The sequence below is a fragment of the Desmodus rotundus genome, chromosome 7 (genome assembly GCF_022682495.2).
Source record: "Desmodus rotundus isolate HL8 chromosome 7, HLdesRot8A.1, whole genome shotgun sequence".
Taxonomy (NCBI): domain Eukaryota; kingdom Metazoa; phylum Chordata; class Mammalia; order Chiroptera; family Phyllostomidae; genus Desmodus; species Desmodus rotundus.
Window position 1 is genome coordinate 97,438,121 of NC_071393.1, and position 14,141 is coordinate 97,452,261.

General features: G+C 49.4%; 1 protein-coding gene across 3 annotated transcripts in view; it reads left to right on the forward strand.

The window, feature by feature from the left end:
• The window catches only part of CORO2B (coronin 2B), a 122,724-nt gene extending 117,833 nt beyond the window's left edge, over positions 1 to 4,891 (forward strand). For all 3 annotated transcript variants that reach the window (XM_045201765.3, XM_045201766.3, XM_024567717.4), the window contains exon 12: positions 2,931 to 4,891. In XM_045201765.3, the coding sequence (XP_045057700.2) occupies positions 2,931 to 3,062 (132 nt within the window). In that variant the 3' untranslated portion in view covers positions 3,063 to 4,891. The remainder of the gene's footprint in view (positions 1 to 2,930) is intronic.
• Positions 4,892 to 14,141: the final 9,250 nt, after the last annotated feature.

The following is a 14,141-nucleotide window of genomic DNA, read 5'->3' on the forward strand; positions in this document are numbered from 1 at the left end:
CTGCATTGGAATCCTGCCTCTCCCACTTCCTGGCTCTGCCTGAGCAAGTTTCCTGACCTAAGTCCATTTCCTCATGGTCAAATGGGAATATGAAATGCTGTGAGCATAAGAGAGATACTCTAAGTGTCTAACACTCTTCCTGGCTCACGCTAAGTGCTCAAAGAAGCTGACCGTATTAGCTCTCTATTGCCATGTAACAAATTACCCTAAAACCTAGTGACTTAAACCCACAAACATTCATTATCTCATAGTGTCTATGGGTGCCTGTGGCTCAAGGTCTCTCAGGAGGGTGTGAAGTGTCAGCCAAGGCTGCAGTCACATCTGAAGGCTCATCTGCTTCCAAGTTCACTCACATGGTTGCTGGCAGGACTCATTTCCTCCCAGGTTGTTGGACTGAGGGTCTCAGATCCTCGTGGGCTATTGGCCAGAGGTGCTCCCCAGCTCGGGCCCTTGCTCTGTGGACTTCTCCATGGGGCAACTCACAACATGGCAGCTGGCTTCCCTCAGAGTGAGGAAGAGAGGGTGTCCAAGATGGGACTCCATAGTCTCTTTGTAACCTGACCTTGGAAAAGACATCTCATTACTCCTGCCATGTCCTATTCATTCTAAGCAAATCACTAGGTGCAGTCCACCACTGAGGGCAGGGGATAACGTGAGAGGGGGGCATCTCAGAGGTTTCTTGTCACACCAACTTACGGTTGCCACTGTTATTCACAAAAATAAGGCTATTCCTGACCTCTGGGACCTCACAGTTTTAAAGTGGAAATTGACAGGTAAACTGGTCATTATTATCCAGTATGTTCATGTGCCATTATAGAGGGATGTTGAGATGTCTAGGGCTGGTTGCAATCATGTGATAAATAGGATTTGCTTCAAAACACCCCCTGAGGGGGGTGGTGCAGGGGAGTGGGCAGGAGCTAATACCAAGAATAGGTAGATATCAAGCAGGAGAAGCAGTAACACAGATCATTTGTTGAAGCTGGTTGATAAGTACTTGGAGATTCATGGTGTTAATCTTCCTACTTTTGTATATATTTGGCATTTTCTAATAAAAAATTTTTTGCGTACTCTGAGAAGGTAGAAGCACCTGAGTTGCTTTGCTAGCCCACGTGGGCCCTATCAGGAGCCTGAGCTCGGTTCTAGCACTGGTCTGGAAAAGGAAAGCGTGGACTGGTAGAGAAAGAGAACTCCATCTAGCTATTGACTTGTCCATAGGAATCAGAACCGAGGAGCCGGAGGAAAGTTGTAAAGGGTCTCTGAGCAGACAGAACAGATGCCACAGTCTCCCTACACTAACGCCTGTGCGCTATCCTCATTGGGAAGAGATTCCCTCAGAGCCTGCTGACTCTGCTCTTACCCGCTATTTCAGTCTTCACAGCGGCTCAGAAGCAGCCCTCTAGAAAGGGGGCTGCAATCAGCAGACACACCGATCTAAGTGCGAAGAGGTAGGGCCAGGTTGGCCCAAGGGAGGAGACTCAGGGGTGTCCTCTGTAACTTCACTAAAAATCACTGGGTTGCACACTTAAAATAAGGGAAATTGTGGACTATCAATTATACCCCAATAAGGCCTTTTTAAACAAATGTTGAAAAATTACACAAAGAAATTTTGAGAATTTGGAAGGCACAGGAGTATGTAGGAGCAAATAATGTATCTTCCCTCAGACAAAACCAAGGCTGTTTTGTGGGTTTAAAAAAAAAGTCAGTTCAAAGAAGAAATCATAAAAATGACGTATGCATTCTTTCAACCCCTTACTTTCATTTAAAACAAATACATTCATTCCACACATTTCCGTGCAGGACCGTTTCTTTAAGGACATCCCTAGCTGGGCTGGGCTGTGTTTTTCTCAGATCAATCACACTTTACCTCCAGTTTCATTTCTTTTACATAGAACAAGAACTTAGAAGTCGATCTGAAAACAAAGCCATAGTTTTTTCAAAGTTTCTCCCAATTCTTTAAAAAGAAACGTCGCTGAGGCTTAATTCACCTGCGGTAAAGTCCATCCTTTGTACTGTGCCGTTCCCTGAGTTTTGACAAACGTGTAAAACTTCTGATGCTCATGTAACCACTACACACAGTCCAGAGACAGAAAATTCCCCTGTGTTTTGTGGGATGTCATCCATACCCCGTTCAGCAGCGTCATTTTTAGCATCACCTTTACCAAGATTTTTCTAAAGCATTTAACTTGGTTTTGTAGAAACAGAAACTGTCTTTTTGTACTCATATTTCATCAGTTTATATCCTATTTAATCAAATTATGCAATTACCAGAACAAATGGGACTCCCACCAGGAAGTTTGAGGATGAACCCAACTGCTTGTTGGCAATATTCAACTCAAGAGGCAGGGAGGGGCCCTCCAGGAGCCACGCCTCCCAGGCCTCTGTTCTGTGGGCACCTGTCTGTCTGTTTTACAGAGGAAATGGAGAGATGGGTTAATTAATCCAGGGGGTCGTCTAAGAGAGGGTCTGCCTTTGCCTATGCCCATGTCAGCAGAAAAAAGGCTGGATTCTGTTCTGTATCCTGAGCCTCCTTCTGCAAACATTTTAGAAAGGTTTCTACCCAGAATGGTAACTATAAATATTAGGTTTGAACCCCTAAGAGGGTGAGGCTGGGATGCTTGGGAAAATGGCCCGTGTGGACTACCCCCTTCCTCAGCAATCCCGAATCAGGCCCAGGGCAAGTCTGTCTCTTTTTTTCTACCTCACAGGGGAAAGTAGGAGTCGTGAGCTGAGTCTGGAGATGGGAATGCTGTGGTGACATTGGTCATCTGGGACACTACTCGGGGGGTGGGGGGCAGTGGAAGGTCTGGGGGAGGAAGGCAGAGGCTACTATGGGGATCTGGGGAGCGGAGGGGGCAGGAGTACCCACTCTAGAAATCACCTCACCTCCCTTACCCCGGCCCCTCCGTGGCCCCCTCTCTCTGTCCACCCAGCTCCTCCGAATGTTCTTCCGGCAGCAGGATGAGATTCGGCGGTTGAAAGAGGAGCTGGCCCAGAAGGACATCCGCATTCGGCAGCTACAGCTGGAACTGAAGAACTTGCGCAACAGCCCCAAGAACTGTTAGCTCTCGGTGGGGCTGCTTTCTAAGCCAATCTCTCCGTTGTTTCTACTCGTCTCTTACCTTCCCCTTATCCTGTGACCCCAGAGACAGAGCCAGGATGGGAGCTGGGGGAGAGCCTGAGGAGGAGAGCCCCACCTGCCACCTCAAGAACTGGAAGCTGATCTTTGACCTCTTGACCTCATGCTAATGAAAGGCCCCAGCCTCTCCTGGAGACCCACCGCTGGCAGCCCCTTCTCCTGCCTGCCACGTTCCTGGCTGGGCAAAGGACCACAGGATTCCCTGAGGGGTGGTCTCCATGGACCAGGGAGCAGAGGAAGAAACCAGGACCCCTGTAGACTTAGAACTGGAACTTTTCCCTTGCAAAGGAGGCTGCTGCCAGGACTTCTCAGCACCCAGATGGACCACACTGTAAGGGCTGGATGGCAGGCATCACCTGTACCCCCTCCCCTCCCCCTTTCTCCTGGCGGCCCTGGAAGCCAGATTCTCCTGACAAGGGTTGCAAGCAGCCCCGCTCCTTTCTGTCTCTTGCCCCCTCTCTCTTGTCTTCAGGGAATTAAGAGGATTGCTCGCCAAGGCCATAATGACCCCTTGCCTTCCCATGAGTCTCTTCAAAGCTCTTGCAATACCCTTTCCCCATTTAATTGGTGAGGCAGGCAGGGTAGGGAAAATTTATCCCCATTTTACAAATGCCAGAACTGAGAGCTACACTGGCGAAGTGACTTACTAAGTCACCCAACAGGTCAACAGTGGACCCAGGTCCTAGGGTGTCCAGACCCCAGGCCAGGGCCCTTCCCACTGCATCAAGATGCCAATCCCCTGGCGGCTTCACCAGTGCCCAAGTATGTGTGGAGAGTGAGAACCGGAAGCCACTTCTACCGTCGGCCCAACACCAGTAGTGCCAATGTGTCGTGCTGCCCAGTTGAGGCCCCTCACACTCAGTGCCCCTCCATCCCCTTGGCCCCCCACCCTGTTTCCCCCCAGGGCACTCCCTCTGAGATGAGGCCTCTTCCTCCTGGAAGCTGAGGCTGAGGAGGGGGAATCGGGCCCTGGGGAAGGCAGAGCAGGGGTCTGCTCGCTTCACGAAGTGGATGATGCTCTGTGTGTGTCTCTTGCCGCTACTATCTCAGCCACTTTCAGCCTTATGCTTGTAGAATGACCACAGCCCCTCACATCGGAATAGCACTTTAAAGTTTACACAGTCCTTCAACACGTTGGATCTCATTGGAGTCTCTCATCTGCTCCAGGAGGTAGGGAGCACTCTTGCCATTCTGTAGGTGAAGAAACTAAGCAGTGGCTTGAGGTCACGGGACTCTTTGGAGATGCCACATTTCATCTGGTCTTCTACCATTTTTTTCTTTTTTTCTCTCTTTTTCTCCATTTCCCACCACCCACAGTGTCCATAAACACTGTTCTTCACAGAACAACCGCAGTTTTGGGGTGAGATCTGGCCTAGGAATCAAATGGGTGCCCTCCCTACTCTCTCATCGCTTGGATCTGCTGGACACATTATGCTCCACACTTGCTTTTCCCGTGGCCACCCTGCAGAACGTCCACCACAGAGGCCAGGGCTCTGTAAGTCTCTCCTGGTGACCGCGCAGGGAAAGCCCTCTGACCCCTGTGGTTTTCCTCCGAGAACCATCCACCCTCTCGGCCAGCTACAGCAGCGTCTCCCCACCCCCTGCAGCTAGACAGTGTTAGTTCTCATCGCCTCCTCCCCACACTTATTGAGCTTTTTTTTTTTCTTCCCCATTGACCTTTGTGGTCTTCTGTGATTATTTATGCTGCCTCCCAAGGATAGAATTGAAATAAAATGTTTTCAAGTTATCAAACCTGCTCCTGGGCACCACAGTATCTTGACGGCCACCTCCCCAGCCACAGCTCCTTCGCCTTTATGGGACGACAGGCCACATCTGTCTCTGCAGATACAATTTCACACTTTCATTCACCTCAGCAAGGCTTCTGAACCTCAGCGCCATTGACATGCGGGGCCAGATAATTTTTTGCTGTGGGGCTGCCTTGTGCACTGTATGAGGTTCAGCAGCATCCCCGGCTTCTATTGATCGGATGCCATAGGAATTCCCACCCAGTGGTGATAAACAAAAAGGTCTCCAGGCATCACCCAAGGTCCCCTGGGGTGTCAAAATAGCCTCCGTTGAGAACCATGGTCCTGTAGTTACTCAGTGGGCATCTGCTCTGTATCTAGCCCTGTGTTGAGATCGGGGGGACACCAACGTTTTACACAGGAATGATTTCACAGTTCACAAAGCACTCTTCCATGTCCCTGACTCTTGATCTTCGTTCACAGCAGCTTTATGTATGTTCTAATATTTTTCCCAGTTTCAACAAAGGGGTCAGGTTCAGTGCGGTGACATGCTCAAGGTCACTCAGCTGGTATAGTAGGGAAGCCACACAGGGATGTGAATCTTATGAGCCAAAGCCAGAGAAGGCACGTGCTCCCAGTCGCCAGCCAGTCTCTGTGCTGTGGGCCAGATTTGTGCTGGGGGGAGGTCTGGGCCCCATCATAGACACGGGGTGTTGGACAGGGGCTGCGGGGCACTGGGACGCCCTCATCTCTCACCAAGCCAGTGTTGTCATGGAGCAGAGCTGTCAGGCTGCAAAGTGGACAGGCACATAGCAGTATGGGCACCACAGAACACTCAGCACAGCCAGAGGAAAGCAATGAAAGTCTTAGGAGAGAGCTGGAGAGGCGATGAATAAAGGGCGGCGGCGGTGCTGTAGGCCAGACACCAGCCACGGGAGGGGTTGTCCCTGCCCCGCTCTGCCTCTAATGGTACGTGACATTGAGTCTCACTTCTCTCTGAGCCTCACTTTCTCCATCTCTAAAATGAGGGGATAAGACAACTTCAGAGTCCCTTCCTGGTCTAACACTTATGTCTCTATCATACCAGCAGTTGGGAGACTGACTGGGACAAATCCCCAAGACCAGCCATTGTCTAGCACAAGCGGTGCAAAGGAGAAGCATATGAGGAGAAGGGAAGCAGCAGGACAGCTTCCTCCAGGGTTTGGTGCAGAAAAGTACTTTTGCTAAACATGAATTTGAACAGAGACGCCCCTGCAGTTTCTGCTGTAGATCCATTCACGGAGCCCTGAGCCTGGGAGAACTGCCGCGGCATTGAGAGTCTGGCTGCCTTCCTCTTGGGGTGCTGAGGAAGACGGAGCTAGTTCCTTGACTAGGAACTAGCCAAGGAACCCACCCGTCCGTCCTCACCCCCACCTGGGCTCAGGGAGCAGGTGAGTGGGCCAGGTGATCTGTCTCACATGTGTCTGTCTCATTGAATCCCCAGTTCTGAGCTTAACTGGGCAGCTCTGTAATCACTCATTATGGCAAATTGTCTACAGTCAGGGTCAAACGCGATTTCCCCCCAAGTAGCCCATTTTCCCAACTGCATTTGTTAAGTAGGAACGACTCCTCATTGGATGTCTGTGTGTCTTTTAGGTCTTCATGTACTAAAGCGTATGCTGCCTCATCTGTTACACTGGTCTGGCCATGGCCTGGCCAACCACATTGCTTTGACTGTTGTAACAGTGGAGGACAGCAAGTCCCCTCTGGCTCTTTGAACCTGTTCTTACTGCCATGTTCCCCACCAGGTGCTTGCTCCTCTCTATTTTCCAGTGAAGACATAGGCTAAAGACCAGACCCTTCTCTTCTACGAAGAGGTCCTCCTGGGCATACCTGGAATTCCTTGTCCTGCCCACCAATATCTGGATTTTCAACTCAGTCTAACATACTTGGGTAGCTGGATCTGCTCAGTACTGGGTGCTGGGAACCCAGTGACAGGAGGAATCGGGCCTGCCCTAGAGGGCCTCTGGCCAGTGGTCCATCCACGGGCATGGCATCATCTAACGGGACCAAGAGCCCCTGGAGGCTGGAATGAGCTTCACCCTCTGCTTGGTTCAGCGTGGAGTAGGCAGTTGTGGGATTTGCTGACTCCCAAGTTCTCTTCCAGCCAGCCTCCTAAGATCCCAAGATGGACTTGGGCATTTTTAGTCTCTCTCCTGGTACTGGGCAAACATCCCAGACTGCCAGTGGACCATACAGAACGTTGCTGCCTCTTCACTGTGGGAAATGACGTCATATTGAAAACACTCCTCTACACACAAGGCCTCCACTCCTCAGTCTTGCTGCACGCAGCCGGAGCAGACACTTACCTCGGCCGCAGGAAGCATTACCACATCCCTCCTTTCCCTCCCCTGGGCTGGCCAGTCTGGGGACTGCGGGGCCCTGTCTGCGATGCTGGCAGAAGCACCTTGTGTTCTGTGCCTGTGTGTTTCTATTTGGGAACAACCTGCAGCCTGACTTCCCTTGGAATTTTAATTCGGTAACAAACACAAATGGGTCAGCCTTCCTTAGAGAGAAAAAGGGAACATCTACAGGGTTGGGTCTGAGGAGTTATAAGAAGCTCCTGTTCCACAGCCTCTCCTTACACCTACCCGGCTGTCACCCACAGTCCCTTTGGGTTAAGCATTGCCCGGGCTGAGCCCTCTCTACACTCAGACCCCCAGGACTGGGAGTGGGGTGGGGGTGGGGGGGCTACTGTGAAAAGGGTTAACAGATTGAATGGAGGAAAGAGAGACAAGGAAAAGGAGCAGGGGCAAGTGGGAGGAGGGAGGTGAGGACAGAGACCCCGGATTTCAAGGTGGCAGTGATTAAGGCAAGATTCAAAGACCAGGAAGAGTTTGCTCAGAGCTTGGATCCAGCCAGCAGGTGGCAGATTATGGCCTTCCTATCAAGCCCATTGATTTCCTAAACTGGGTCTCTTCTGCCACCTGCCACCCCTCCCCAGAGTTAATGACCCAACCAGAAGCACCAGGGCCTCGTGGCAAAGCAGGCACACAGAAGAGCCAGGATCTGCACCATCCCAAGTGTAGGAGAAGGGAGGCTCCAAAGGGGGCAGCCCACCCTCACACTGCCTGAGGCCTCTGTCTCTAAGGAGCAGCCAGAGGAGGGCGCCCACCGCACCGTCTTCTGCAGAGGCGCCTGCCGAGAGTAGTTGGAAATAGGCTGGATCTAGGTTCAGGTCCCAGCCCAGCCCAGCGCCTGACCTGCTTTGTGACCTTGAGCAGCTTCCCCACCAAGGGACAATGATAGGGAGGAGCCGGAGAGTCGGCAATTCAATTAAGCCTGGGGCAGAGGAGGTGGCCAAAGGAAAAGCTAGGAACTTGAAGGGGAGGAGGAGCAGGGGCTCGGGCCAGCTGGGTCGCTGGGCAGCCCTGGTCCGCTCAGTGTCCAGGAAGTTCCTGATGAGACAAACAGGAGCGGCGCCCCAGGCACAGACACAGCCCCGGGACAGAGGAAGAGGGGTCGCAGCCAGGCTTCGAAGCCCTGAATTCCAGACGGTGAGCCAAGAAAGGACTTGAAACAGGAATGGACACCTCCCTCTGGCAGCTGCGAGGGAAAGGGGTTTGAGGGCAGCACTGAAGCAAGGAGACAGGTCGGAGAGGGTGAGACACTGGCCCAGGGGGAGATGGGGGCTGGGAGTGGGCCCGGGGCAATGGTCAGGGCAGACTTCAGCGTGGACATTTGTGGTCAGGGACGTGGGAGCATGAGAGGAGGGGGACAGGGACAGGGAGAGCTCCCAGGCATGGAACCAGGGCTGGGGTGGAAGATGAGTCACCCTCTGCCAACAGATGGGGACCTGCACGGAGGGAGGCACGGTTCCTTATACCTCTCTCAAACCAGCAGCACCCCCAGCAGGGCCCTCAGACAATGCTGGCTGCACCCTGCTTAGCAAGTGTCCTTGGGGCCAGCTGACAGAGGAAAGGCACCCTTAGAAAATGTGTTGGTTCTTTTATCGCTGAAGAATCTGGCTGCGCTGTGGAGCTGCCCGGCACTGTCGTGCGAAAGTCCCTCCCCCACCCTAACTCCGCCCCCTCCAGACTCTCGCCCATTTGTTTGTCCTTTGGCTTAATCGTCTGTAATGATAATGAAAATCGGTTAATTTCCACCCCCCTTTGCCTACTGGAAGATTTGAGACAGTTTTCATTCAAAAATTATTTTATCAAGTGCCTTTTCTACACCAAGTATTATCCTAGGTGCCGGGACTAAGGAAACAAATGAGATGTGGTTCTTGCTCGCAAAGAGGTTCCACTCTAATTTACACTTAAAATTCCATGCAGGGCAGAGGGAAATGCCTGGGAGCCCTGAAATGATTAACAGTGATTATCTCAGGGGGATGGGATAGCAGATTAATTCTATTCTTTTTCATAGCTGCATTTTTCTACAATAAACCATCTTTTTCAATAAGAGAGGAAGGTACTGTTTAGCTTTACAGATATTCCAAAGACATATAAAAGCTTAGGATTTGCCACCAACTGTTTCTCCCGGGATGGAACTTCAGGCTTGTTCCGTTCAGTTCACCAGCCAAGGGTCCTGGGACCTTTCCTCCCCCTCACCACTGCCCCTCCGGACCAGAAGAGATTGCCCACGTGGATTGGTGGATGGGATGAGCAGACTCGGCCAGGTGTCACTTCTGTTGGACACTGACAGGTGGAGTCCTGACAGGGGGCTCCCATGGGTCCCTGCACAAGCACAGGTGGCAACAGGTTCACACTGGGGCCTTGTCTCCGCTTTCCCTGGTTCCACTGGAGGCTGACTTGGCCTTCCCTGGTCCCTCTAGGTCTGTCTGGTCCCACCCGCTGACCTCCTGCCATGCCACCCCACGAGGCCCCAATTCCTAATCTTGCCTATGGAGGAGCAGAGTACACCGGCTCTTCACCTCCGTGGCATAAACCCTATGGCCTGCTTCCTCTGGCACTGAGCCCTTTCTGCTCTTCAAATCAAAGCCCTTGAGTTTCAAGACTATTGTCTCAGCCATGACTTTTTACAAATTCCTGCTCTCAGAATCCTGATACGCCCTCTGGCAATAGATACCTCTGGCTGGGGCAGAGAGAAGTTCCTCAGGAAGTAAAGACAGACACTGTTAGTTCCCAAATCCACCCTCTCCACCCTCCACATGCACACGCCCTCATGTGCACACACATTGCACATAACTGGATCATTTAAGTGGCCAGAGAGATTAAAACCATATAAAATGGAAGACATTTAATTAATGATGTGGCTCTAGAAAACAGTGTTCTTTTGCTAATTTTAATCAACATCAGTTGGACAACGACATTACATTAGGTGCCAGGGATATAAAACAGATTGAAATACACAAGTCGCAGGCCCTGGGATTACTGAGGGTTGCAGACATGTGAATAATTAATGACAATTCAGTATGGCAAGTACTGTGTCAGTCATATATAGGAGCAACCAAACACAGATGACAGAGGAAGACCTCATGGTGATAGGAAATCTGAGTTCTATTGTTTATATACTGAGATATAGGTGACATATTACATTGTGTGAGTTTAAGCTGTATAACACATTGATGTGATACATTATATAGGGCAATATGATGATCACCATCGTATTAGCTAACACCTTCATTCTCATAATTACCATTTTTTGTGTGTATGCTGAGAACATTTAAGATCTGGTCTTCTAGCATTTCTTTGTAAAAGATTTTATTTATTTATTTTTAGAGAGAGGGAAGGGAGGGAGGAAGAGAGTGAAACATTGATGTGTGAGAGAAACATCCATTGGTTGCCTCTTGTAGGTATGTGCCCTGACTGGGAATTGAACTGGTGGCCTTTTGCTGTGTGGGACAACACACGACCCATTGAGCCACACCAGTAAGGCTGGTCTCTTAGCACTTTTGGAGTATGTGATACGGTGTTGTCGATTGGTACTGCTGAGCATTAGCTCTCTGGAACGTACTTTATCACAAACTTGTACCCTTTGACCAATATCTCCCCACCCCCACCCCCACCCCAGGCTCTGGTAACCATTATTCTATTTGCTGTTTCTACAGGTGCTATCATACAATATTTGTCTTTCTCTGTCTGGCTTATCTCACTAAACATTAAGCCCTCAAAGTCCATGTTGTTCCAAATGGCAGGATTTCCTTCTTTCTAGTAATCTGAGTTTTTGAAGTGAAAGCAATGTTCTACCAGAGGAGAGAGAGGGGCATTTCAGTCAGGGAACAGCATGTGCAAAGTCACTGAGGACAGCTGGTGCGTGTCGGTTTGGACAGGGAGGAAGTCACAAAGGCCTTGAGTTGCCGAAACCAAGGAGAATGTGGCGAGTGGACAGTCTGCAAAGGATCTTATACTCAGGCTATTTATTTGAAATGTACTTTTAAGCAACGGAAAGCCTCGGGAGGTTTTTAAGCCTTAGAATGGCCAAGTAAAATTTGCATTTGACAAAAATACATGGGGAAGATTGAAAAAGGAGAGAGAGAGAGACCAAGGACAATAAGGCTGGTAAGGAGTATTCGGGTGGCAGATGAAGGGAACTGAACTTGAAAATCAGAAGCAGTAGGGAGGGTTATGAGGGGGGTGGGCTGCAGTAAGTAATAAAATACCATACTCTGAGTTGCAGAAAGTCTAAAGAAATAATTATTTAAGTGGGTCATGAAATTGATTTAGTGGGTTGCAACCAGCATTTTTTAGTAGGATAGTATAGGATGAAGTAGAATCGAAAACAAAAAGAGCGTGTGCCACACAAAATAAGAGTAAATATCTGTGTTTGAAACTTTGTTCAGTAATTTACATATACGTATTATTTCTCTGTGTGTGTGTGAGAGAGAGAGAGGGGGTGATACATGTGTCTACTGAGATGCAAGGTAAAATATGTGTTTTTTTACTGTGGGTCACAATCAACCAGTTTTGAAAGTCACTGATCTAGAACTCACGAACGATGCGAAGCAGAGAGTAATTGGCACTGGGATTCCCAGGAGAGAGAGACGCCATCCCGCCTGGCCGTCAGCAATGGCTTTCCAGAGGGTGATCGGGAGTAGAGACTGGGCCTTGGAAGAGGAGAGAGTGTGGGTGTGAGAGGAGAGGAAACGGCCTCCCTGGCGGAGAGAAGGCCTTGAGGTGGGTCCCAGCAATCCTGCTGGGTTCCGCCCTCGCCTTAGCCATTCCTAGGGGCCTCAAGATAGTTATCTTGGGCGGATAACATTTCGGTCTCCACACAGAAGAGCATTTGCTGACAGCTTATCTTTTCCTCCAGCACTTATGTAAAACCTATCTGCCAAATAACTCATGTCTCTTTTGACCTTCTACACAGGGGCACCAAGTTCATTCTCAAAACAGCTCACTTGACTAAGAAACAAGGGACATTCTCCGTTTGCATGAGAATTCTCAAGGGAGAGAGAATTCAATGAGCTGAGACCTCGGTTCGAGTTCCAGTCAGAAGCTCATTCATATAGTCACTGAACATTCCTAAACCCCACCTTTGCCCCTCGTGATATGGGCTCATCAGAACTACCCATTTTTACTCCCAAACTTGTAAGCTTCAAATCAAATGACATAATGGCCCCAAACCTACATTACCAGAGTGAGGAGCGGTTACTTTGCCCTTGGGCCAGAAGACCCAATTAATGTCGGATCTCCCAAAGAATAAACATGATTTGGCAACCTTGTCATTGTTATAGCAGATTAGAGAAGTTATTATTTTATCAGCTGGCACCAGAGTTCCTTTTAGGAAAGGAAGTGTCATTGTTTAGGAAAATACTTCGATAGGCCCCTTGGGGTAGAAGGTGAGGCTCTGAGGAGATGGGTGGGGAGGAAAAAACAAAGATAGCTTAATTGCTCCACCTAAGAAGTGAGCAAGAAATTCGGGATGAGGAACAAAGAGAAAAAAAAGGAAAACTAAGCAATAGGGCCGGAGACTAAAGCAGTCAGTGGGTAGAAAACTGGGGAAGCTTTTTAATAAAGAGATCTCTGGTCTGCAATTCTGCAATCCACCCCTCCTTACAGTGTAACCCCTTCCTCCAAACCTCTGATAAGTGTCTGTTACACGAAGCTGCTTTGCAGGAGCAGGTATCAAAGAGAAAGGGCTTGTGTTCAACTCTTAAGAGTAACTCTGGCGGAGAGAGAAAGGTGTGTCCACTAAAAAGCAAAGAAGGAACCTTAGAGTCAGAGGTGACACAATTATAATTCCAGGAAACTCACAGAAATCTTAGAGAAAGCTTTTTTGCTACCTTGCGAGATGGGGTTCAAACTGTTAAGGAGAAAACCACAGGCTCAAAATGATGTCACTCATGCTAAAAGTCTGCTACCAAACAGCAAGAGGGGTCCCGCTGCCCCGTGCCACCCTCTAGGGGAAATTCCCGAGGCAAAATTTTGGTGATAAAGGAAAGGAGTCTTTATTTAAAAGCTACACAATTTTAGAATAACAGCTTTCCACAAGCATTAGTCACAGCTCTAACCACTTAAGCCTATCAATTATAGCTAAACTCTTTTAACTCTTCAGTTACAGCTTTAATCACTTAAGCCTTATCAATTAAAACTAAAATCTTTACCCCTGAGCTCTTATGATTTCCCCATTAGTTTTTATCTTATTTCTATGGGATTAGTTTACAAAACTAAAACATAAGGTACAAAAGCTACACAATTTTGGAAGAATGGCAGGCTTCTGTCTCAGAGCTCATCCCATCTAGAAGAGCCAAAGAAAATAGCCCTGCCACCCTCGGCCAGGCCAGCCGGATCCTAGGCTGTGCCCTGAGTTTCTTCTCCCATCCCAAATCCATCCAACGTGCTGTCCACCGGGAAACGCAGGCAGCTGCAGCAGGATCATCCAGGCATCCTTGAGGAAGAAGAGCCCAAGAGCCCATCTCTGCCCTCTTTATTTAAATCTTCTGGTCCCCGATTCCTCCTGCTCTGGAGGCATTCAGCTTCTCAGCCAATCCCAGCCCAGACTATTTACCATTGCCTCAGGCAACTTCCTCCTGTGGTCCCTCCCTACTCCTCCCCAGAGATCTGACCAGAGCTCTCTGTATCAAGTCCAGGACAGTAATTCTAGATTTAATACCGGATCTACCTGCAGTGTCCACCTTTCCCAGAAACACAGTCTTAATCAACGCTTCTCCCTGTAAAAACCTTCCATTTTGTACTACCCCTTGAGGCCCCCTTCTGGTTGTTAGACGGGATGCTGCCCAATCATGAATCCTCAATAAAGCCAATTAGGTCTTCAAATTTACTCAGTTGAATTGTATTTTTTTAATAATACCTGTC